At 31.1% G+C, this 27,918-nt stretch overlaps 1 protein-coding gene and 1 long non-coding RNA gene across 8 annotated transcripts in view; one reads left to right on the top strand and one right to left on the bottom strand.

Annotated features, from left to right (window-relative positions):
• The first annotated feature begins 176 nt into the window (after window positions 1–176).
• On the top strand, window positions 177–25,718 carry LOC114127662 (uncharacterized). Its single transcript, XR_003592698.2, has 6 exons — window positions 177–303; window positions 503–576; window positions 1,204–1,419; window positions 2,255–2,439; window positions 2,704–2,927; window positions 25,414–25,718. It is a non-coding gene; the product is annotated as an uncharacterized LOC114127662 (long non-coding RNA).
• LOC114127660 (hepatic leukemia factor-like) overlaps window positions 3,902–27,918 on the bottom strand; it is a 65,226-nt gene continuing 41,209 nt past the window's right edge. For 4 of the 7 annotated variants that reach the window (XM_027991968.2, XM_050202970.1, XM_027991966.2 and 1 more), the window contains 5 exons: window positions 8,676–8,824; window positions 7,248–7,560; window positions 6,593–6,696; window positions 6,348–6,485; window positions 3,902–5,558 (listed from right to left, as the gene is read on the bottom strand). In XM_027991968.2, the coding sequence (XP_027847769.2) occupies window positions 5,475–5,558; window positions 6,348–6,485; window positions 6,593–6,696; window positions 7,248–7,560; window positions 8,676–8,824 (788 nt within the window). In that variant the 3' untranslated portion in view covers window positions 3,902–5,474. Of the gene's footprint in view, window positions 5,559–6,347; window positions 6,486–6,592; window positions 6,697–7,247; window positions 7,561–8,675; window positions 8,825–18,707; window positions 19,257–27,918 lie in introns of those variants that run through there. The other 3 variants (XM_027991970.2, XM_027991967.2, XM_027991969.2) reach the window with 3 other exon arrangements.

Here is a 27,918-nt window from a genome sequence, read left to right on the forward strand (position 1 = left end):
TAATTCATTTATTTCTGTTGTACTTAGGTATCTGTGTTTATCTTTATTGTAACATTTAATGACAGAGCATGCGATAGATGTGTGCGCGAGCTATACGACCCTTGTTATCGCTGTAAAAAAACCAGTTACTCCGAGATCCCCTCTACTAGCAGCCGCGTATTAATCACCCGGGGCATGCTCATTCTGTTGCGCTTCTTCAGCGTAATTTATAAAAATTACGTGTACGAGTAAATGACAATTTTTTAAATTTTAGTTAAAAGAGTTGTCCAGTCTCAATTGCAATATTATTAAAGTATTATTTAAGTAAGTGCTATCGTATATAATATAATATATTAAATTTAAGCCGTAATTTATAAATTAATACAAATTTGTGTATTATAAATAAAATAGAACTATAATACATTATGATAGATAAGCATTCCCATACATCAGAGTCAGCATTCGCCACTGTATAATATACATGTCTATAAAAACATTAATGATGTATTATGTATCTTTACAGACAATCTCATATCGTCGAATAGGCATCAAATCGAATACTTCGGGGAGATCTCACGCGTAGAACTACATGATTAAGTAGGTAAATTCTGTATAAAACATAACGTGAACCACATCGACTTCATGAAAACACATTATTTTTACATACCCCACACAGACCTAATATTGTTTTACAACGATATAAAATTGACTGCAGCGCTCATTATCTTGTCATATATAATATACCTACTTGTCCCGGGGAATGGTAAACTCCTAGAAATGTAGTGTAATCTCCTACAAAAGATAGCGCGTTAACTCCTATCAAAAATTAATACCGTTTGTATTGCTGTAAAAAAATATCAGTCTTGCAATATATTAACGCATAAAACAAAAATTGTAAAAATGTTAGTAAAACAATACTTAGTCATAATCATTTAAGCTTATAATAAAAACAATAAAAATGTTAATAAAACAATAATCATACCTACTCATTTAGGTACGTTTAAAACAAAAATTTTTTGAAGTTATGTTAATTTTTAACTTTTTGAGCTTTTCAACTTCAAAATCGTGAATTTAAGTAATATTATCCTATTTTTTAAAGGGAAAAATGTCTATGTAGGAGATTACAGTATCTTTGATTTTCAGGTAAAAAATTTAAAAGGTTATTAGTGTAGGAGTTTACACTAGGCATGTCAACATATCTATAAATTTTAAGCTTTATTGCAGACTGCAGTATATCATCTGTTCAGTAAATCAAAGGAATTTGTGGATGGGAAACGGCAGTCCAACGACGACGAAGTTAAGGAGCAGACGGCGAAGGAGTTGACGGGTGAAGTCTACGACACGGGTACAAAAGTCCATCTCTCGACTACGAAAATAGACATCTACATTGAACTTGAAGACGATTGCGTTAAAGAATCGCTTGCCTATTAAATTTGTGACGTATGTCTTATTAAAATCTCTAATAATACGTTTTTTTAATTTTACACACTTGTTGTAACTTCACTTTTTTGGGACGATGGCCTTCGCGTGTGCATATTTTTTTTTCATCCAAATCTGTTGCTGTGTTTGCGGTCCATAAGCGTAATATCATTATTGTTATTTTTCGCACCACAGCATATATGGATATTATATTACAATTTATAAAATACCTACGAGATCGCTAAAAAACTGCATGTGCATAATGTACCTTTATCGCTGTACATTATTGTCGAGGACGAGTGGTTTGCGTGTTAGTCAAATAATATTAAAAATTTAATTATAACGTCGAGTACCAGCTATATGGTGTTTATATTGGATTAATGCAAAAATATTTTATTACTTTATGATAGACACCAACGGATTAATGCATTATTGTATTTATTTATATTTTCACTAACGCAATCGGAAAGTTTTCTTATCGTCAAACGTTGACAACCTATATCCGCAGTACACCCGTTTAAAACATTTAACTGTATCTATATAGTTGTGATTATACTTAGGCCAAATGCTTATAAATTTGTAATATTAAGCTTTAATCGCTGTCGTGTTATTATACCAATACTTCACGATCTCGTGGTATACATGAGTTACAGCAAACGATGAAAATTTAGGTAAATATAAATGACGAAATTGACATTTTTTGACATATCTCATCTAAATAGGTAGTACTTGAAGTTGTATATAAACTCATTAAATATTTTTTTTAACAATGACCGCGTATTAGGTTCTTTAAATAGAGCGTTAGCATTAAATGATTATAAATATTTAGTTATATTATTTATTATTTTATATATAGGTGGAACGTAACATACACTAACGTTGATTTGATAGTTTTATACTTTAATGGCAATCCACACATTGACATATTATGAGATTATAATTTACGAGTCAAAATAACTAAATTGGGACAAATATATTTTCAAGTCAAGAGGAATGTGATGTCGTTTAAAACCGCGAGAGAAGTAAAGATAATAGTCGAAGGTAGTCAAGTAATATAGTATAAAGTGGAGATGTGTTCTCAAATTTGACACATTTTTAAATTTTTTTAGTAATATCTTCGATACTTCTTAAATAGGTTTAGTCAATAAAATCAATGACGACAATGTCTATATTACGATCTTAATATTTTACAAATATTTTTAACTTTGTCTGCTTATGTATAATTGTAAATAATAACTAGTCAATTAAGCAATTGATTTAACAAATAATATTATCTATATTGTATAACAGATATAAATTGTTTAGGTCATCAATCGGAGACAATTTTGGCAGTCTACGCACTGCATGCAGTGGTCATCAAACTTTTTATGGGAGACCGTATTTGAGCTACGTATCAGCGACATCGTGGTCCATAATCGATTGGGAGACGGTAAAAATGTCGCAAGATTGGAAAAAGAAAAGAATCGTTTTATTTCATAACTGTACAAAGGGAAAAACCTTTTGTCGATCTCCTCATATAATAACTTCAGGTATATATATAAATATATTATTTTACATAATTGCAGTATAGCTTATGGTCGAGATCAAAACATTGCAGTCAGCTAGACGGGCAATACAATATTTACGAACGGTTAAAAAAAAAAATAATAATAATTATCGTGTATTTTTTGAAACATAAGAATTTTATAATAATGTAGGTTATTTATACGTAAATCGTAATAATGTTATAATCATATATATGCAGCAAAATTATAATAAAAAATCTACTGCGATAAGAGTACCTGTAGGCACTTTACTGTGTTATCATAACGCGTGCCTATATACAACGGCAATAGGTATGGAGTGCGCGAGATTTCGTTTCTTTCCAAATTAGCAATATTGAGAACATACGAATATTATATTAAATTTATAAATACAATATTAATATCTGAAGGCACCGGGTGGTTCAACGTCGTTCAACGGCGTAAACTTATTCATCTTCTTTCAAACGTTCTTATTATTATCAGTGACGGATTTAAGGAGGGGGCCAAAGGGGCCTAGGCCCCCCCGTGGCTGTATAATAATATATTTTAAGATACCATTATACTAATATAAGTGTTTTTATAGAAAATATGTACTAATGTAAAAAAATATCCCCCCCCCAAACAAAATCCTAGATCCGCCACTGATTATTATTGTAAGTGGTACATTTTAATGTTATGAATTTATAGTGGTCGGTCTATTAAGTCTGAAATGTTGGCGGCCTCTGGTCAAGAATAGGTACATAATATAAATATGTTAGCAATGATTGCTTTTAAATTTTCATTGGTATGGTAACTCCGCGAGAACAAATATATTATAATGTCCAATTCTACGATTCTACGATCGTAGATGAGTACAATCGTATAGACACCGCATTGGTACACAATTAGTTCAATTGTGATTTTGTGATTGAAAAAAATTTAAATACTTTTTTATTCTAATAGTGAAGGTATATATTATTAAAATCGATAACATGATAAACTAATGGTCATTTCGTGTATATTCAATATTCATGCAAAACAATAACATTTTTGGAATTAATTATAATTTGACAACAATGTTATGTATATATGAAGTTCATACATATATAATATATAAAAAAAAAAAGAAAAAAAAGAAAATCTTACAGCAGCCCTGACCCATACGTTTGTTTTCTCAAACAAAATTACAATTAGGTATTATATTATTAAAGTATTATAAAAAAAAGTAACTATTCACAAAATATCAAATATGATCCTTAGAACAAATACCTTAATATTCTAAAGCCTAATTAAATAATCCTATGAAACAATAAGCGAGCTGTCAATAATCATTTAAATGTCTACAAATAAACATTTTTAAAAATCAACACTTAATTGCTAAAAAAAAATAATAATAAAGAAAAAGATAAGTATCTAATCAAACAATTAAATAATAATGGTAAAACTAAACATATTAAAAACGCTCGTCAATCATAATGAGGAGGAAGGATAATTATATAATGTATATTATATATTTAAGAAATCTATACATATTAAAATAAAACAATTAATAATTAATTTGTGATGATCTTATGAATTAATTGACATGTTATACAATATTGGAAGCATAAATAAATAAAACAAATCCCCACGCAACGATATAGATGTAAAACGAAAACAGATCCCTTAAAACTTCACAAAAGAAATCATATCGTCCACTACAGTATATTAACAATGTAATGAAATAAATTGCATCTTTAGGGTCAATTTTCGATATATTTTAATGACCAATGCAACTGATAAAAAAAAAAAAAAAATTAAAAGAATAAAACGAAATTAAATCCTGTTTTTTTTTCTCAATTAGCATTATATAAAGTCTTATCTTGTACATATGAATAATTTTTTTCACGTTTATAATATTTTTTTATACTTATCAAGACTATATTAATATAATATGTCAGGTTAACACGCATTTCATTTTTATAAAAACATATAAATAGGACGATTTATAATAATAATAATAATAATAATAATAATAAAATAAAATAATAATAATATAATTAATAATTTAATAATTGTAGACCTATTTTATGTACAGAACAACAAAAACCATGTACATCGACTTAAAAGCTATTGTAAGTTTATACTCGGGGGAAAATTAACTTTGTTTAATGTATATGATTATAGTATCCAGTGTTGTGACAAATCTGAAGTATTGTTCTCGAGTGTCCGATCAATTGTTTGATGATAATATTGTGTATGTGTGTGTGTATGTGGAATTTCTTTCGTATTTGGAATTGAGATCAGTTGCGTTATAGCAATAATATTTATTATATATTATTGTATACATATATAAAATATAATATATGGTTATATGCATTTTTTTTTTAATTTTTATAATATAACTCATTTCTATACACGACTCCTTGTAGGCGACCATCGAGGTGCATTAGAGAGTATGATTGTGTTTATTAACGAGCTGACAACTGTCAACGGTGCGGTAAATAGTAACGATAATTTGGGTAAGGTATTTCTTTTTTTCGAAAATACAGAGGGTAAGGATACTATGGTGCATACAAATCCACGGGAAACATTCTACATCTCGAACTTTGAAAGACGATCTCGGAGTGCTAAATTTTCTTTCTTTAAACGTTCCATCTCTTGTCGAAGGCCCATGTTCTGTAATGTACAATAATACGCATGTTATAGTTTTTATATTAATAATGTGTTTGCGGTTGTTTTGTTAGTAAAGCGCATTATAGCTACGATTACCAACACCCAGAGAGTTAGTTAAAAAGTTTAGGTAAATCTGCACAGCTTTAAAGTCGCGGAGTAAATAATACATAAGCAGTTTAATATGTAGTATATATTCTATACGTTTTCGTATTTTAAACAAAATGCCAAGCAGCCAAACATATCAATTATTAAGTAATAACTAAGTAAATTATAAATAACCTAATGAGTAATTACGAATAAAAAAAAAAAAATACGTATTCGATTATTCAAATATTAGGTACATCATCTATACGCGTATGATGTTAAATTACAAGATCGAAAATAAATTAATATTCATATCAATGATAAATTATTAGGTATATATGTAGTGTAATGTGATGTAACACGATTAAGTAAATCATTAATTAATTATAATTTAATTTTTTTTTTAAACGTTATTTTCATCCGACTTGGTTGTATCAACTCTAATTTTAAAACGACGAGTAATCAGCACACTTTAGCAGCACAGCAGTTTTAGTGCAATTCATACACATCATTATTGGAAAATTATAATATTATGCGTCTGAAAACGGATAAGAACTTCGAACTAGGCTAGACAAGTTTATCGTGTTTACTGTCTATAGATAATTTTATTTTGAATCCCCGCGATTAATTCGTTCTATTAAACCTACTGCAGCAGTTTATAATGACTATTTAAAGGTACTCTTTTAGTTTTGCGAGTTAAATAAGTACCTCTTTTTCTAAAAACCCTGCTCTCAATGCAATTTGGTTCTCTTTCATTCGTCTCGCGTCTCTCGATCGCTTTGCCGCCATGTTGTTTTTTCTACGCCTGGCCCAGTATTTCTCATCTTTCAGCCCATCCGGTACAAACTAATGAAAAATTACGGTCAATGGGATGTCACTAGAGCCGCGACTAAGTTCGCGGTGTAATGACATTATAATGAATAAACCAATCAAGTTAACGAGGCCCTTCTCACCTGTTTCCTTGATTTCTTTACCATTGGCTGCGGCTTCAGTTCCTCGTCGGAAAACGGCCTTGTTCTCGGGTCGAAATCTCTGCTGGACGACGCGAACGACAATGCTGCAAAAAGAAAAACGCACACCATGAGCACGCACGCAGGACACGAACTTAATATATGTAATACGCGTATGTAACGACACTGATTGAGTCACGTAATCATCATAATAATAATATATTATTATCAACGCGCGATGACGGGAATACACAACTTATAATATAATTACCTATACGATAAACTCGTATAGGTTAGGTAAATCGGATTTTTTTTTTTCACAATTAAAATTTAATTTTTTTCCCCATCGTCCGTCGCACACACTCGAGACCGATCGACTGCTGTGATAATATTATTATACGATGACATAACGCAAAGTACCTACACATATCATATATATATATATATACAGAGCCGTGTTAAGGGGGGGACAAAGGGGGCAATCGGCCCCGGGCGCCTTAATTTTGTAAAAGAAAGGGGGCGCCTGTATTTGCGATTAATATATGCTACCTATGGCTCAAAATGAAATTTTGCCCCGGGGCGCTGAATTATACTTGACACGGCTCTGTATATATATAGATTTACCATATATATATATTATTATATAGACGAAACTCACTTGAATCTGCTGGCGATGCCGGGTTTATGGTGATCGGGCTGAGCGGTTCGCTGGGCGACGGTGACGGTTCGCGCTTGGTCAGTATGACTCCGACGCCGGCCACGCCGTTTGTCTGCAAGTGTTGGATCGGGTGGATGGAAGCCGGCGGCGGCGGCGACGACAAACGGTTGTTGGCGCCCGGCATGATCGGGCCACCCTGATGGCCGACCGCCACTATGGTGCCCGGATTGACGTTGCCCGCGGCCGTTCCGTTCTGATGGTCGCCTTCCACCGGCAATCCGTTTTCGGACAGGAATTCGTCGAGGTCGCAATACTGAAAAATCGAAAGCACGCACAAGGTTATTGATAGTACGCAAATCGCGGTGCAGACGGTCCTCGGCGTTTTTTACCGTTTTTTATTTTTAAAAAAATATCCTTAAACTTCGAGAAAACACGGTAAATCACGGCGAACCGCTCTGTATATACGCATCATAATAATATATTCTCACACACACGTATATATATACCTATATGCGAGTTTAGTCAAAACCGATTGATTCGAGATTCGTTCGTTCGATAGTGTTCCGTACGATAAACGACATTTCAAAACACAAATAAACAAGAACATAAATAATATTTCTTGATTTTAATAATATATTTAAGTCGACACACACGTGTCTGAATCGCTATACGTAAAGGTATACTGCAGTCGTAGCGAGCAATAAAAAAAAGATTTTATATAGTATGTACCTACACAGACTACAGGACGGATTTTTTACAAACGGTATTTGGTTATTGTTGAAAAAAAAATCGAGTTTCACAAATATATTACTCTACCGAGCAAGTGTGACTTGAGTGAAAGTTATACAAAAAGAATTATTAAAATGTTTTTTTTTTTTTGACTTAATATTCTTCTCCGTATATACCTATATTAACTTAAAAGTTGAAATTATAATTCGTTTATATTAATTAACTATATTATAGCTAGACGTTCATAACGTTGACTTACTTTCCCACCTTTTGAATAAATCATGTAATACGTGTATTATGACGTAGAGGTGCGTACAGCGGCGAAACGAATAACTGATGAGTGGTGCTGTGAAGCGTGGTTTAAGTTAGATTTTTATGACTTAAAGCCCACAGTTAGATGTAAACATTATATAAGTTAGCTTATCATCAATGCTTTACGTTATTCGTTCCGCCACTGTTGCAGATAATGACTATACTGATCGGACGTGGAATAAAAACGGTATATATTATACTTATATATATATAAATTAAAAAAAAAAATTTAAAAAATGATAATAAATTAGTATATTATAATGATTTGCCCGGCGTATATAAACGCAATTCGTATAGGTTTTCGGTAAATTCGTAAATTTAATACGAAAAACGAGTTGACTTTACATGTGTACTTAGATTTTAGACTATTAAAGACGAAATAATTACCTTGAGGTCATTGTCGTATGGTATGGTTTTGTTGTCCCAAAGATTAGGTCCCAGAAATGCTGACTGAGATTCTACGACGTTAGTCCACAAAAGCTCAGTTTCTTCTTTTTTATCAGTATTACCATCTCTGGGCACTCCACAAGCTTTACCTGCAAAAACGAAACAAATCATCCGTGAAAACCACGTTAACAGAAGCATAAAATAATATATATACTAATTGTCTTATTTTATACAGAAAGCTAAATTGGTGATTAATTAATGCCGTTTTTGAGTTAATGAAATAATACGCAGTATTTGGATCACAACGGTACAGGAATTGGCCTTCGGCGTAATCCAAGGTGACTAATTCGAGTTGACAATCAAAAACGCAACAGAAATCAACATAATATTTCAAAAATCTTTACGAATCGACGTGATTCGGGAGGACGGTGTACTTATGCGTTTGAAATGACTGCAACGATCACATATACATCACACCGTATAAATACGCATACGTTTTACGCGTGTGATCAATAAACTAGATTTTTAAGATGAGAATAACTGTCGATTTTCTTGAAACTTGTATCAGGAAACGCGGCGAATACAATGAAAACACATTAGTTCTGTCATTGAAATTCATTAATCTGCAGCTCACGGTTTAGACTTAAAACCGATTTATAGACATAGGTTTCTGTCGTTTTGCAGTATACGCCGTGTCACGCAATACGGGGAAAAACTTTGAATCTACGGAATCCACGAAGTCACAGTATATACTTATCGGACAACTTTGAAAATATAGAATATTCTGTTAGTATTATACATATAGGAAATGCCGTAAATGGATTTATATCATTACAAACGACTAATATATTAACAATATGATGGATACGACTCAAGGCTATACACAGTATCTATCCGACGCAATTAAACGACAATATTGTTATTTTATGCTATTCGATTCGCTTTTTAACATTTTTTCCGTCGTCGTATGGAATCGAGTAAAATATGGATCATAATATATATGTATATAGTTAATTATTTGAATCGGTCTACGCGGGGATTTTAAAATATATTTTTTTATTATTACCACACATACCTACATATTTTAATGTTTGGCTTATAATCTAATATTAATACAGGAATAATTTAAGTCGCCCAGAATTGTCATCTTCGAGTAGGTAAGAAGTATAGTATATGTACTTTAATCTTAAATATATATTTTAGATGATTCGTTTTTTTTTCCGTTTGAGATTAATTCGGTAGAGTTAGTATAATATTATAATATGTGTGTATTTGTTTATTTTTATCATAAGGCGACAAAATGTAAAAAAAAAAAAAAACCACCGTCCTTGTCGATTACAGGAAAAAAAAAATGAATAAAAACCACCAACGACCGCAGGCCAGGCCATCGAAAACGCTCTTGCATAAAAAATAAATAAATAATAAATGAAAAAAAAAAAAAAAACGTTAACGAGACACACGCGCTTTGGTTTTGGTACAATGAAATAATTTAACAAGGTGGATAACATTTTTATACACACGTACCGCAGTGAGATACAATTGTGCGAGAAAATACACATCGCATATAGAACCTGCAAAGAGAGAGACGGCGGACAAACCTACATTTACCGGTCTGATAATTGCACCGCTACCGCGGTACCAAATAGAAGAGCTGGTATTATATACCTGTACAGTGTACAGTTGTGATAGTTTCGTAATGCAGGAAGTAGGAAGTCGTAACAGATTTGACACGTTCTTGCTTCCATTACGATTCGTTTTCACTTTCGTCTTCATTTCTTCAGACATCAATCTGCGCTTTTCCGATCTCCGTCCGTCTCTTTTTACCTCCCTCCATTTTTTAAACGCCGAAACACGGCGGCGCACCGTAAACGCCTATCGTACGTTATATTATATGCAAGTAAACGGTGTGCGTATAATTCGCGTTTAATGTTCGATTTGCCCGTTTCACCCGCAGAAAATCGAAAATTCCGTGGTACCCACTCGCGTGTTTTCCCAATATCCGGACGTATTTTACTGCCGGAGAAATTATATTCGCTCGGAGTCGATATATACACAGTGCGAACTGTGAAGGCAAACGCATTTTTTGAAATATAATTATTAACTATATATTATATATTATAATATTGTGGCGGATTTATTGTCACTATGTATATTATTGCAGTACACTGGCTGTTCGCTGATTATCTATATACTCGCATATACGAAATATGTACACAGGTTTATCACTTATTTTCGAAACGCAATAGATCACATTGCATACATATTTTATACTCAATATTTTGACAGTTTAATTTCGATCTCTTCAGTGTATTATAATATTATATTATAGTACACTATTGATGAGAGATATATGGTAAAAATTATTTTAAATATTTATAACTAAATAATGTTTAGGTACATTCGGTAAATGATATCACTGTTATAACTGCTGTCTAAAAGTATTTATTCGGTTAACACACACACACACACACACACACACACACACACACACACACACACACACACACACACACACACACACACACACACACACACACACACACACACACACACACACACACACACACACACACACACACACACACACACACACACACACACACACACACACACACACACACACACACACACACACACACACATTTGATGGTGTTTCATTGTACCTATATATACGTTTAATATCGTTATAATTATAAGCGGCCTAATAATATATATATATATATATATATATATTATTTTTATGTGTATAAAATTATATGAAATATTATAGTATAATATAGATAAACATTATTCAGACTCCATCTACAAAAAAAAAAAAATAAAAAAAAATAGTTTATTCAGAAACTATGCATTGCTTTATATTTTATCAGTGTTGAACTATGACTGAGATGACTGTATAACTAAATAGATTCGACGTATTACTGATAGATGAATGATTTTATTATACATAAATTATCATAATTATCTACACACATAATAAATTTATTCGATTATTTTGTTTCGATTTGATGTATAAATTAAACAAATTTTAATATTTACACTACAAAGGTATATATACGATAGATTTATTAATTATTTTTTAACATCATAGACCAGTGCATAGTCTTGCAGGTGTTGAGGAGATCGTGGGTAGTACAATATTAATATACTTTTATTAATTATAGTAAAAATGCGTTGTATTCGCAGTCTTTTATTTACTCGATAATTAATTACCTGTAAAGACAATGGTTATGTTAAAATACACCGTTAGGAACGCGGTGTAAATTACAAGTGGCGACAGTTACTGGTTGGTCAATTTTTCGATAAATAAAAAAAAACCATCGAAACTTATGCGCATATAATAATTAAAAATGTTTATAAGATTAGCTAAATATAATTTTCATTTTACGAAATCGGCATGCGAAGGTTAGGTATATTTCGAAGTGATAAACTATATAATATTTACATAAACTAGTTTAGACGATGATAATAATAATATATCATATTTTTTGTAGGATTGGAGCAAAACGTCGTTAAGTATTTTTTTAGAGATTTCGAATAATAAATACACTCAAAAGTGCCATTTATAACGGTACCTATACATACATAATAATTAATAATATTATACAAACGATAATGATAAATTTCATAAATATAATTTCAACCGTTACACGCGTTTACTCGTTTATTATTCCGTTTTTAATATTATATCCCACGGGCCATTCGAAACTTTCTATTCAAAGTAGATTTCGTTCGAGCCGACGCGTGCGCAAAATTTTGAGATTATCGCGTCAAAACGTGTGTGAAAATTCAAATTCCATTAATTTGTTTAATATATTATTTGCTGATAATCCGTCTAGATAAAGCCGGTCGGAAACGGTCGGGCGCGTTTCTTCTGAAAAATGAAATATATCGTCCGCGAACACGTATTACGTTTTTTATTATTATTTTTTTTTTATCTGATTCGCAGTGTTCATTAATAGTATAGCGGTATATCGGCGCGCATTATTATATTATTATATAGTATAATGTGATTATATGCTATGTGCTCGCAGAATACGGTTTGCGCGAAGTGAAAGTGCTGCTCGAGAGTCCGGATATATAATATTATTATTCCGATTGCGCAACACTCTGCAGAAGAGCAAGTCGTTCGGCCCGAAGAACTTAACTACGTCGCTACCATTATCATCATTAAATATTTTTTATACATATTTTTTTTTCGCCGTTAACTGGAAGTATAAAATTATCTGTTGGCCCGTCAACAATGGGTTTTTGACTTTCTCGCATCTTTATTTTTTTTTTCGACGCGAAAACAAAATCCAAACCAGTTTTAGAGCAGAGATACTTGTAAAGCAAAATATCGAATTCGTCAGGAATTTGGATGACGAATATCGTTTCACTCATTTATCAACACCAGTTTCATCGGTATACGGCTGAATCGGTTTTTGGTTAATTTAGTTTTTTTTTTTTTGGTCACAAATTGTCTTATAAGAAATGTAAAGCAGTCGTCGTGTGTGAGAATCGAAATCGTCGTGCGGCGCTTGAGATTACTAAAGTATTGATCAACGAATTTTTTTTTAAAAAAAAAACGATAAAAGTACATGAAATTCGTCATTTAAATTATTAATCATTTTCACCTATATGATTGTTATTGTCGCATACACGGATAGAATAATTTGAGTATCAAATAATTTTGTACGAAAGTCTGTCTACGCGAGTACACGTCAAGTCGTCAATATAATATAATATCATTGTATTGTTTTATAGACCTAATGTGTATAGAGACTATAGTTTATACGTCTTCGTCGTTAAAATGTCAAAATAAGTACGTCGTTAATAACAATACAAATAGGTATATTAAATAGGTACCTATATAATATTGTTTTAATTACATCAAAATAAATAAATAATTCGAATTGTGCAATGCACAACAATAATTAAATAGCACAACAGTTGCAATATCGTCTGGACAATAAACCGATCACATTATAATAAAATACGATTAATATCGACAGCCAACGTTGAAAAACATTCTGTAAAAATAAAAATACTTGGGCGCGTTTTGGTTGCCCTCCGCGAAAACTATATGATAATATTATTACGTTTTCGTCCCTGCAGATTTGCACATTTGCACCGACGTCAACAGTATTACGTCGTAATCGTGTATACTTTTAAGTGTATAGTTAACCGGTGCAATTATACGCCAAATAGGTCGTTTTAGCGCCTCCCGACGAGGTTCGAACCTTGTCACTAATCGTCTTAAAAATAATAACGATTTTGGTCGCGTATAGTTATTTTTAATTTGACAGCGCTTATTATAACGTTAATGGTTATAAAATGGTTATTATACTACATAATAGTCGTTTGGCGATAGAAAACTCGCGTAGAGGTACCTACTCATCGACGGTCTTAACGTTACCGGCCCGGCGCCTATTTCTTTCAGTGGCGATACAGAAGACACGAATGCAAAGTGTATACAGAACACTGCAGACGAGAGTATAGGTATATCATGGGATATTATATCGCGGTGAGCGGTGTATAGTAATATATACATAGTCGTCTGAATCGCGTGGCAATTATATTTTACCGTTGTGTTTTCTATTTACTGACGGCAGTGAAAAAAAAAACTGTTAATAACGATTCTGGGCTCGGTAGGAGATTGGAAAAAAAAAATAAATAAAAACAAATCACGCAAGGCGGCGGCGGCACGGATTCCGGAAGGACACCGGTTGCGTCGGCGTCGTCAAGCGGGTATTTCCCGGCGAAAGTGGTTCCCATCTCACTTTCACCCGTCGCGCCGCACCGCCGCGTGCGGTAGTGTGACCAACGTACCAAGACCGAGAACGTCTTTCTCCGTCGCCTTCCCCTCTCACCGGCGGCGACCGACATTGTTAAAAAAAAAACCGAAACGTCCCGTTATTTTCTGCCGCCCGTACGCGTTACTCAACCGTCAGCCCGCCCCTTCTCTTCCGAAAAGTTCGCACCAGACGAGTTGTAAAAATAATGCGGTGAACGTTATTGCCTATTTTTTTTTCTCTCTAATATCGTACCCCCCCCCCCCCCGCCGCCGCTCGTTCCGACCGGACCGAACTGTCCGCCGGACGGTGCGGCGATTCGCGGTCTGGTTTTCGCGCGTGGGCACGCAGATAAAGAAAGTGAGAGTTTTGCCAACGCGCGATTTACGAGCGGACGTCCGAGGGGATATACGACGACGACGACGACGACGACGTATAATATTATTTTAGCGGCGCGTGTGCGTGCGTAAGTATATAATATTCTAACGGTCTGGCCGACGCGCGTGCACAAACGAAATATACGCACACACACACTCAGGTATATATTTATAGACGAAAAAAAAAAAAAATTAATAATAACACTTTCACTTTTGCGGTGACGGAATCGTCGATATCACAGACGGTGGTGTGCTGCAGGTCCTTGGTGGGCGGCCATTTCTAAGTAAATACGTATACATACGCATACACATTATTATAATGCTAAATGCGTATACGTGCGCGGTACGCACGGGCACGATCATCGAATCTCGGACGACGTATAATATTATGATGACGACGTCGTCGTCGGATATATATGTAATGCGTGCGTATAAAAAGACGAATATTTTAAGTGTATTATTTTTATTATTATTAAAAAAGTGACTGCGTTTGCGTGTCGGTCGCGACAGGGGAAATCGTATAATAGGCATAATATTATATATTATACTGTAGCAGCATACCACAGGGGCATAGCTATAAAACATAATATATATATATATTTCACGCTGCCCGCCCGTGCAGCGTTATTATCCCGGTATTATAATACCTATACGTGCTACACATTGCCAAGTATATACCTAGGTATATATGCGGAAAAATATAGATGAGTATATTTTGCCAACCATCATATTATACGTCACGACGACGATAGCCACCGACGAGTATTACGCTTTAAACATTATACGCGTTTGGGTTACGTACAACGGTAGCATTAAATTTAATGACTGCAAACGCCAAGTATATTATACGATCGAATAGTTTAAAAAACGATTGACGGCCCGGAGAGTTCAAACAAAATCTAGGTAGGTACCTACATGTTATAATCGGAAAACGACGAATTTTAAATTTTATATTGTGGTCGAATGAAAAAAATCGAAATCTAACTGCAAAAAAAATAGTAGGTACGTTGCAGGTTGGTTCAATACGATTCCGATAAATGCGTTAAATCAAACGTAATAAAAGAAAAATCTCAAATAATAAGTATTATAGTACCACAGTGATACATATAATAATATAGTATATATATATATATATATTATACATATTACATATGCGTATTGCAGTACATTATCGTCGAAAAGTAATTTATAATTTCTATTCCAGTAATATCGATCTTGAACCAACGAAATGAAAAATAAAATGTAGTTTATTCTATGCCCACGTCGTTGATTTGTTTTTTCTTTCTTTAAGGCGCTAACCGGTCGAACAAACAGGCTACCCCGGAAATAACGGAGCGGCGCGCAAGTGAAAGTGGATAATACAGTCGGCTGGCTTCTCGGCGTGCAGTATATATGACTATAGCGGTATATATTGTACGAATTTAACGTTATTTCTGCACGTGACTACAGATATAAAACAAAACCACATAATAATATACACTTTTCAATCGTATTTTCGCATTTGTGGTCTACCGTTAAAGTCTCCAAAAACCCTATCTATGTATAATTTAATATTATCGTATCCCTTGCAACAGTTTCGTACGAGTTGTCAGGAGAAAAAAAATCAAAAAAAATTAAAAGTGTAATCATCAATACACACACACATATATGTATACATATATACATACACACACACACACACACACACACACATATATATATATATACATTACAACGTTTATTCTATACGCGTTCTGACGTGAGCGAATATATTATATTATTATAGGTAATAGGTTTGCTTTTGTTGTCGCAGTGTTAAATATCGCTTTCTGTTTTCATTTATTGGCCAGACAAAGGTGTGAAAAGCATATGAATAAAAAATACATCGAAAGAATATAACGTGTGTGCGTACATCATAAAATGTATATTGTGTAATAATAAATAAATTGATTAACGTCCTAAAATCCCTGCGATCATTAATGACGATTATAAAACTTTCGAATTTCACTCATTAAGATTCGTTAAGGACGTTCTCATGTGCATATTATGTATTATATACAAAAGTAATTAGCTGACCATTGAAATTGAAAGTGCGTGTATACACCGTGTATTTATATGTATATTTTTTGTTAAATGGCATATCAAGAAATAATTGTCGACAGAAAGTCCAACGGATTTAGAATAAATAACCGAACACAGCTGCACGTGTCACTGGGAAGGTGTGAATATTTTTTACGCAGGGAACGGGAAAAAAATTATGTTTTATTACATTTACATGGCGAACGCATTAAGTGCTTATTGTTATTACTTACTATATATACTTTTTTTTTTTTTTATGATCACAAGTGATATCTATTTAATAATCTCGAACAATGTAAACACCGAACGGATTAGAAACTTCAGTAAATGTAATTCAAAGATAAATTACAATAAATTTCGTTAGCTGAGATAATATGACACTATGTACGTTACTATTTATTCGTTTTTAAGGCGATAAGTGTACCTACACAAATAGAAATAAGACATGTTTACTTTCATATATTCAGTTTAGTTGCAACGGAAAATGTGTTGCTCGCGTGCGTTCATGGATAATTCACCCGAATCTTAATAAATTTGTCACAACGTACAATCATATTAATATATTATTGCCTGTATATGGCGTACGCGGACGTACAATAAATAATACGGTGAGTAGGGGTTGCAGAAGAGAAGAAAATCATTTGTAATGACCCAAATGTATTGTTGTTCATTATGAAAGCTTAATCACGTGTGCGCTCGAGAATCGAATAGAAAGTGGTGTGCGTCTCTTTCAAGGTCGTCTTTACAGACATTTCACTTTTGGGTATTCAAAATGTGACGAGACAATATTATCATCTGTTTCATTTCGTTGCAAAAGAAACTCGTCGGTTCTTTTAAAATTTTTTTCTTACATAGTATTTGTATATAATGTAATTTAATGAATATGGTTTTAATTTTTTTAAAGGTATATATATATATATATATATACGTTGATAACATATTATTGGATTATAACTTTGGAAAAAAAATGTACATTTGATGTGTTACCTAATGTTACCATCAATATGAAAAAAAAATATCTACATTTGCTAATAGATAAATAATCAAATCGTTCACTAACAAAAACATTTTTTGTTACGCAAATGATAACTTATCGCACTGTCGACCTTTAGTAAATTTTTTTATGTTTAACCCTTAAAAATGTCACCTTGAGGTTTGAAACGTGGTGTACGTGACCACAAAAACGGTTATATATAGATATCATATAATATAATATATTTTAGTCATCATTAATTGAACATTATTGGATTTTACCTAATTTTTCTCTCCAGTATATTGTTGAAAATGTATAATAAATAATATGTTTCATAATATTAAGAAATAAAATAAATTAGTATTTATTATTACGCTGTATTTTTATAAATTTATAAGCTTATAAATTTATGTAAATACAGTTATATATATTTTTAAGTTTGACAGTATGGAGTATAAGTACCTACTTCACACAACAAACGCGTTAATAATTATCATTATAGTATTTTTTTTTTTTTAGTTAATATACTAGAATATAGATTTTTAATATTCAATATCGAGTAGAATTTTTTTTACCCAACAAATAAATGTAACACGTATTATATTATTATAATACATACGCATACGTTATTTATAATAATTATAATAAATATAGTGTATAGATATGTACGGCGGGAATAATGAAAATCATAAATTCAAAAACGCATCGCATTTGTTAAACTGCGTTGAATATTATGCTACGCGTATACAGTAGCATTAACATAGAAATTTAATACAATACACCTGTCCCGCAGTTATAGAAAACGCGTAACATAACCCATAATAATCGTTCGTATAAAAACATTTAATACCATTCATTAGCATCTGATGTCGCCAAAACTGTTGGTACTGATTCCATCTGGTCGAGTCCGGAGCTAAAGATTGGAGTTGCTGTAGGTGTTGCTGTGTCTGCGCCTGCAGTTGAGCATTATGGTGCTGATAGTCCATTACAATGCACTTCGCTTCGTACATTTTTGATTTATATAATATACGCGAAATAATAATAACGATAATAAAAAAAAATTAAAAAAAAAAAAAAAATTGCGAGCGTAAAACAGTACGATGTTTTTCGGTGGACAAGGAGGACAACTTTGCAAAGTCTTAAAAACAATAATTGCTCAATATCCGTAAAAAAAATCCGTCAGAATTCGAACGTCCAATCACAACATGATCACGTAGTAAAACGGCTTTGAAAACAAATTTCGAAAAAATAAAATAACAACAAAAACGAAAACGAAATCGTTTTTTTATTTAATATTTCTGGAAACGTTTAAGCTTTACTGTGCTCGACTACCGACGGGGGCACGCGTGTTCTCGGGGGAACTGATCTCGGCACGCAGCACCGGCGCTGACTGGCAGTCCCGACGCCGCCGGTACCGTCTTGTCGCTCGCACACCGCACGGTCCCCCACATCAGCGGAACCGCACGGTACCCCTCTCCACGCGGCTTCTCACCAAACATTATCATATCAATTTCGTTCCTTATCTGCTTCTCATAAATAATAATAACGATAATGATGAAGATAATAATAATAATAACACGAAGAAAAAAAAATGTATGTATGTATGTATAAATCGTTCCCAAATTTACATTTGTCCACCATTCATATCCGGACCTTTCTTAATCGTCAATTTGAATTTCGAACAGTTTGTCGATGCTATTGTGTCCAATTTAATATACAACGTTGTTTCGATCGGGTTCATAATATTGTGCGAGCTGCAGCATATATTATAGTTAACATATTATTATGCAGTAGTGATGGCAGACACTATTATAATATGGTATTATTAAACGAATATCGGAAAAATTATTAGTTAGTACGACTGTATAACCATGCTTCGAGTACGGTATAAATATATTTTTTAAATGTATTTTTATTTCGGAAATCGAAGTATTAATTATATTTTAATAATAAAATAAATAATTTTTGTTTTTTAAAGAAATATATTATATATATATATAGTAGATACACTAACAAAATATGTTTTAATACTTTATACGACTATTTATTAAATTAAAATGAACTAAAAATCAATAATCTATAAACCTGGACATTTTATATTTTTACGCATGCGATACATTTTTGAACTGTTGTTATTAAAATTTAATTCAACACAAAAAAAAATAATATTAATTTCGGTTCCATTGCATATATCCGATATAATAATATATTAATATAGCTGCAATGTATATAAAACGTATAACTATTATTTATTTTACCATCACGACCATCACGTAGATACGAAGGTTTTAACTAGGTAATGTAGGTAAATCTATACGAATATGTAGGTTATATATATTATTATTATATTACATTACTTACAGTAGGTACTTAAAGAGTAATAAACAAAAAAAAATCAAGTAAAACAAATTAATCGCCGTTTCAAATGTAATCTAATTGTTTCTACGGGATGGTTATTTTACAATTAACACTGCCATCACGAAAAGTGTTACGTTTAATATTCAACATGTGGTTTTGAAAAAAAATTATAGGAATTTTAAAGTAAAAATTATTTTTGAGAATTTTGATTCAAGTTTCGAATCAGTAATTAATTATTAAATATTTTAAATTTTAGATTAACCGAGTAGCCGGACATATTATATTTTCCCAAGTACTCCTAATATTTTATACTATCTAAACTTATATCTTAAATTTTAAAACTTATATCTTATCAACTACTTATTCAAAATGTAATTGGTGTTTCGAAATTCTTAGAAAAATATTTCACTTTGGAATATGAAATTAAAAACGTATGCTATGATACAAAAAAGTAAAAATTAAAATAATGTTTTTAAACATTAATAATTTTCGAACAGAGTTAATAATTAAATCGCCCTGTATACTAACATTACACTTTTATCGCGATAACTTCATGAAAGGTTTTACATTAACAATTAAAATTATATTTATAATGAAAATGAAATATATGTAAGTATATCAAAGTTCAATGGAAATTCGACAAATATGATTTACGTTTATGTTGACTTTAGTATGACTTTATCGATAGTACTATATTATAGTAATTTTACGCACATTCATTCAAAAACATTAATGCCAATAAATGAAATAATGTTATAATATGTCGAGATACGTTGAAATTGATTCATTAATACAAAACATTTTATTACACTTATATTTATAATCATGAAATAGTTCTATTGTTGAACTTAAACAAGTATCAGAGTACCACATAACACATAGTAATGTACTAATAATGTTTTGATTTGGATAAAATATGATAAATCGAACCTAATTTTATATTTTAATCATCATTACATCAATATAAATTACTAAAAATAACTCAATAGTTCCATGTACACTCATAAACATACCTATATGGATTATGGATATATATATACATGAAGTTATGAAGTTTATCAAGTCATTAGGTAAGTTTTAGAGAAATTAGGATACGATTAGTAAATACATATTATAATTTGTCATAAATGGTATAGTATCAATAATAATGTAATGGCTGTTACCAAATATGAGGCTTTTTAATAAAACTGTTATACCATTTAGCAATGTGAGGCAATCGTTTAATTTTTCTTCGTCAACCTGATCATTAAAAAATATGTTTATGTTTAAAAAGTGAAATTATTTTTCTACTCTTACAAATTGAACAAGTATAAACCGGTGGTAAACGTGTATCGTAGAAAGAATGGCGTGCGTGTACCGTTAAACAAATTTACAATTCCAGTTTATCAAAATACATAATAATAATTACTACATTGAATTCTGTAAGGTGTTTATTTTTGTCCGCCATGTTTTGTTTTGTTTATGTCCTAATGTCAATTCACATATGGTGTTGACGGTTGTTTAACGAGTTATGATGTATCTGTTGTTGAGCGGAGTATAGGTAAATAGCCAATATTGTCCTTGTAAAATACAAGAAACTATAAATACTATAGATACTATTATAGCTTAGTCGAGCTATAATATAATGTTGGAACGTATTCCAAAAACGAACGCATTTTTCTATATAGTGTCATAAAAGCATATACGGAAACAATAATGGTCTGAAAGTCACGGGTAAACTGCCGTATAATTCTTCAGTTGTGCAAAAGACTCGAAACACAATATTATTATTTTATTTTTCAGTTATGTTCGGCGTGCCAGCGTATATATTAAGTGCGGCTAAATAACGTGGGCAAACCGTCACGACATGTTCAGCTGGACACACTTGCACTCTCTACTGCGAAATGCAAACACGATATCTCGTTAGACCAGTTCGCCTTTCCTTTGGTGTACCGTTTTTTTTTTTAGAGAAACCTCTTTACGCATATCTCGTTTACCAACAATTTGGACACCCTCTCAATGCATTTGAAACACACACACACATCCGGTTTTAAGTCGAGTTAATTGAAAATTTACATTACCAATATATTTAGATATTGGTGTACGTATACCTAGTACCTTATGTATATAAATATACTAATATTGTATTTGTTTTATTTATAAACCTACCACGGTTTAGCACGCGAGAATGTTTTTCGAACGTGAAAGTGAAAGAAACAAGAATAATGTAATCTAAAAAAACACTATTAATAACACGTTGTTTTTTATTTTGGGAATATGCAGCGGGATAGTCGAATTGCACTTATTACCTACAAAGAAATGGTCGAATTGCACTTGGGTTGAAAAAAGGTTATAGTCGAACTGCACTCGGGTAAAAATCAGGTAGTAATCGAACTGCACTCATTCAAAAAAAGAGTTAAAATGGAAAAACCATGGAAACTTGTTACGAGTCGAACGTGTATAGTGAAAACCCGTTAAAAATATTGCGAATCTTATGTTTACGAACGCTACGGCTGACGTATCTATAGCATTATATATATTATATTAGTTCGTGAATGCCACTTAGATAACGCAGATAATTATTGTCACCAAAATTTGACAAAAGAATCGAACTTAATTGGATAATAAATAGTTATCAATAAAAATATAAGATTAATACTTATATTTTATCATGTAACATATAGACCTTTGTAAACTACTTTTAGTACACACTTTTACGTCGCTGTGTAAATATGAACGATTTAAAAATTATTAAGAGTGAACGAGGCCGTGACTTAATTGTGTATCAAAATTATACATTTTACAAAGAAAAACATGTAAATGAGGGTGTTAAATGGCGTTGTACTCATCGTGGTTGTCTTTCAAAATTATATCTAGACGAATGTTCTACAGTAATTTTTCGGTGTGAGTTAATACATAACCATGAAGAACCACTAAATTTACCTCGGAAAATGATTTCAAACTCAGCAAAGAGAAAAGCAGCTGACCAAGGTATTTATAGACCTTTAAAAATTATTAGGGAAGAAATTGTTAACTCTCCTATAGAATTAACACAACAATTAAATAGTAACGACATAAATCGAATACGAAAAAATATATACCATGAACACCGAAAAAACTATCCGATTTTACCAAAATCTCTTAATGATACACATAATACTATTCAAAAATTAAAAATTAAAACAAATATTGATGAAGATTTTTTACTAGACAACAATTCTGAAAAGAACATTATAATATTCTCAACTAAAAAAAATTTAAAATATATATGTGAAAAATCGATTATTTTTGTGGATGGCACTTTTTCACATTGCCCAAATTTTTTTTATCAAATGTTCACGTTGCATACAGTTCACAATAATTATTATGTACCATTAATTTTTGCTTTGCTTCCTAATAAAACTATTGAAACGTATACAAACATGTTTAAAATAATTATTGAAAAGTGCAATGAATTTGGTTTATTATTTATGCCAAATTTATTTGTAGCAGATTTTGAACAAGCAATCCATAATGCGATCAATGAAATGTTTCCATTATGTAAAATAATAGGTTGTAGATTCCATTTATCCCAATCATGGTATCGCAAAATACAAAATTTAGGACTTACAACTGATTATAGATCTGAAACAGAAATTGGAAAATGGCTTCGTAATATATTTGGTTTAAGTTTTTTAAATGCAGTTGAAGTTGGCGAATCTTATACAGATGATTTTATGTCAACTATCCCAGAAAATCACGCTGTTCAAGAATTTAGTGACTATTTAGTTGACAATTATATTTCTGACGAAGGACTTTTTCCGCCTCATATTTGGGCTTCAAATACGATTTCTAGTCAAAGAACTACAAATGCATGCGAGTCATTTCACGCAAAGTTCAATAAATCATTTTCATCACCACATCCAAATATATTTGTATTTATTGATATTTTAACACAATTACAAATCGATACCTATATTTTAATGCAGAACACTGACACAAGACCATCAACAACACGGTATCAGAAAAAAATAAATAATATTGAAAAATATATTGACTTATATACTCAAAAGCGTATTACTAGGTTAGAATTTTTGAATGCAGTTTGTCATTACTACAAAAAATGATAAAAACAAAAAAAAAAAAATTATAATATTGACAACAATTAAATTTGACGATTTAAAAAAAAAAATGAAAAAAAATGTATAATATAATATAATACAATGTATAATAATATAATATAAGAATTATAATGTATAAATATATAATTAACATAATGTGATGTATAAAACAATCATTTTTAACCACGCCAATGATTAAAATCATTGTCAGTCCTAAGCCTGTAAGTGGGAAGGAAAATGAATGTTCACTAAATGTTTAACTCCTTCAAATCTATGATAATTTGGTTGAAATACTTTTTTTGAGCCCAAGTGCAATTCGACTACTACCTGCTTTTTACTCGAGTGCAGTTCGACTATTACCTTTTTTAAACCCAAGTGCAATTCGACTAAAATAAGTGCAATTCGACCATACCCATATGCAGCAACAGTTGGAATATTTATAATAAATCTGTTGTCGTATTACAAGTACAATAATTTATAGTGTAAAATGTATAACATATAGACGGGTATTAATTTGTATTAATTTTATATATTTGGGTATCGACAAAATATTGGATATAATACAGTGATTTATAAACTAAGTTGGTTTTCAACAACGCATCTATTTTACTATTTTGAGTTTTAAAAAACTGACTGCAATTAATCATCTAGTACCAAGTGGTTATTATGCTACCTAAAAGGTAGTACTAATTAATTATAATAAATGCGTCGAACTGTGTACGTTAAACAATTTAAAAATGTCATATAATATTTATAAAAATTAAAAGATCCATAGGTATTAAGGATACAGTAATGAATTTTAGGCATACCATGGAAAATTTAATCTGTTTTAAATGTTAAAATGTTAGTGGTAAACTGCAAATCAAACGAGTTTATAATAATTAAACCATACACAGTTGAAATTATAAAGATATTATTAAATATTGGCTTCAAAAATCAGCGAATAATAATTATTATATGTAATTTTAACATAAACCGTTTAATCTTGTATTTTGTTAAAACATCCGAGTTAATGTGCGCGACCGTTAAAATCTTTTATTTGTGACAAATCCACGTTATTTGTAGAAAAATTATAATTCCCAAAAAAAATGATGTTTTTTTTGTTTTTTTTTTCCACAGACAGCGGTCACAATTAGAAATTAAAACGTGTAAACGTATTTTGGTAACCAATAGTAGCGGAGAAAATTACACGACGAGTGATAACAATCACGCACACTCTAAAACAGTTATAGGTACTCCACTCCACGCACAATCTAACGCGGAAGTGAACGGTATATTCGCGATGTAATCCGCAGACAAGCAATGCGGTGGGAAAATAAGGACTCGCGAAGATCCTTCTTGCGGTGTTTCGGAGCCAATTACCGAGAGATTCGGAGGAGCAAACCAGCTGGGGCATGGGCGACATTCAATAGAGTGTGGCTGTGCACGGTAGTTTCGCGTAGCAAATACAAGATCAAGGATTTCCTATACCTATACATCCATGAACAACTACGCGCGGCCTCTATTAAAACGAGATACCGGCCCGAGAACAAGGCTGTTTTGAGTCGTTTGAGAAAGAGAGAAAAAAAATCCTAACCTTGTGAAAAAAACGTTTAATACTATAGAATTTATGTTGCAAAACTCATCTCCATATTGACATAAATTCTCGCCGGGATTTCTTAACGTATTCTAATAATTCAAACAAACGAGACACTAGGAAATTATAAGACATAAATAATAATAATAGTCTTAAAATTTGTCGAGTAGACAGTTTTCATGGGGGTTTCCATAAATCGTTTGTTTTACTGAAATGTGAATTATAAATTATAATTTAATTCATTAATGCTAAATAAATTTAAATTCAATTTAAACAATTGAACAGTATTTTAAAGATTACACAGTCGTTGGAGCAATAGAAGTTTTGTAAAAAAAGATTTTAGTAAAAAATTAATTTCTAAACAAACGTGATGACGTAGATGTATAAATAAGAACCCATGTAAATTTTTTTAGTTAAAAATAATTCAATTTAAGTACCTATTTTTTAATTAATATACTTATTAATAATTCATATCAATTTAAATATGTAAATACACAAACAAAATAATTTGTAGACTTATATAGATAGCATATGACCGAAACGTATATAAAATTATACCTCTTATATTTGATATTTCTTTATAAGCCATTAATGTAACGTGTGACATTATCTTATTAATTCCTATGGTATAGATACTTCAATTGTAAAAAACTAATAAAATAATTAAAAATATTTCCTGTAAGAGTTTTTTTTTTTTGTTTAATTTTTGTTTCGTTAAAAATGTATAGATAATTATGTTCGCATTCAGTGAAGATGATGTTGAATAGCTATCTATTTCCCAATTATTATAATAACTATAACCAGGAAAAGAATTATCATGTCAAACGCAGTCACTGTTAAAAATATGCATTATAATATGTGTAACAGTGGAATAGGTTTGTACAAAGAAAAGAAAAACCATTTTGGAAATTTAGTCTTCAAAAATAAAAAATATCGTTTAATAAGTTAGTATTAACTATACATTATATTGATAATTAAAAATCAGTTTTAACAAAAAAAAATAAAAAAAGTTAATAGCATACAATACACAGTGCTCAACTTAATTTTCTCTTTGCATAATGTATTTATACATAATACAATTTTTAGAGTTTCAAGTATAGTTAAGGACCATGTTTTCAATTATTGTTTTTTTTTATCGTTGATGGAATAAACTGTACATACTTTTGTTTATTAAATAAGTATTACTAGTTTGTATTGCAAATTAAGTGAATGGTTTTTATGAAAACGAAATTCAAATGAATAATAAATTCAGAATTATCAAAATGTGTATTTTTATAATATTAAGTCCTTTAAATTGCTTTTACGTAAAATATAAATTTTATTTAATATTTAGTCTAATAGTTTTAATTATCCAACCAAGTGGCCTATAGAGGGGAATTTAGTGGCCCTAGCGAGGGTTCTTAAACACAGATATTGAATGAATTTTATAAAAAATGTATACTTAATAATGACATTAATTGTTGTATGGCTTATGAATTTATTTAAACCGATTACATTGTATACTCTTAAAAATGAAACCTTGGTTTAGTTTTAAAATCATCATAGTTCTCATATATATCTTCGAAACATATTATTATAAACATATTGTCTTATTCAAATTCTCAGTTTATAGATACATTCGGATTTTCAAAAATATCCGATTGACAACTTTTAAAAACTAGTTCTCATAAAAAAAAAAACCATCACGCCATATCACTACATAATTATATTAAAAATCTAATGATGGATTGCACGAACAATTGATTAATTTAATGGTTCAATAAAATTTAATGAACCAATCACGGGCCACTAAAATATGTTAAGGAATCATTAGTTCACTATATTGATTCATTAAGTGTTTAGTGATTGTTCATACAACCCAGAATAAGTACTTAAGAATACCTACTAAAAAAATTTAAAAGCAGAATTCATTAATAATGGATAGGAAGTGTCTCTTCTATCAAATTTGAATTATGACCTATATATGTATTATATAATAAAATAATTGTTTAAAGCGTACCTATAGTTAAGCAATCGCCCACGACCCACCTCAGAATGTGTGTATAGAA

The sequence above is a fragment of the Aphis gossypii genome, chromosome 3 (assembly GCF_020184175.1).
Source record: "Aphis gossypii isolate Hap1 chromosome 3, ASM2018417v2, whole genome shotgun sequence".
NCBI classification, from domain to species: Eukaryota; Metazoa; Arthropoda; class Insecta; order Hemiptera; family Aphididae; genus Aphis; species Aphis gossypii.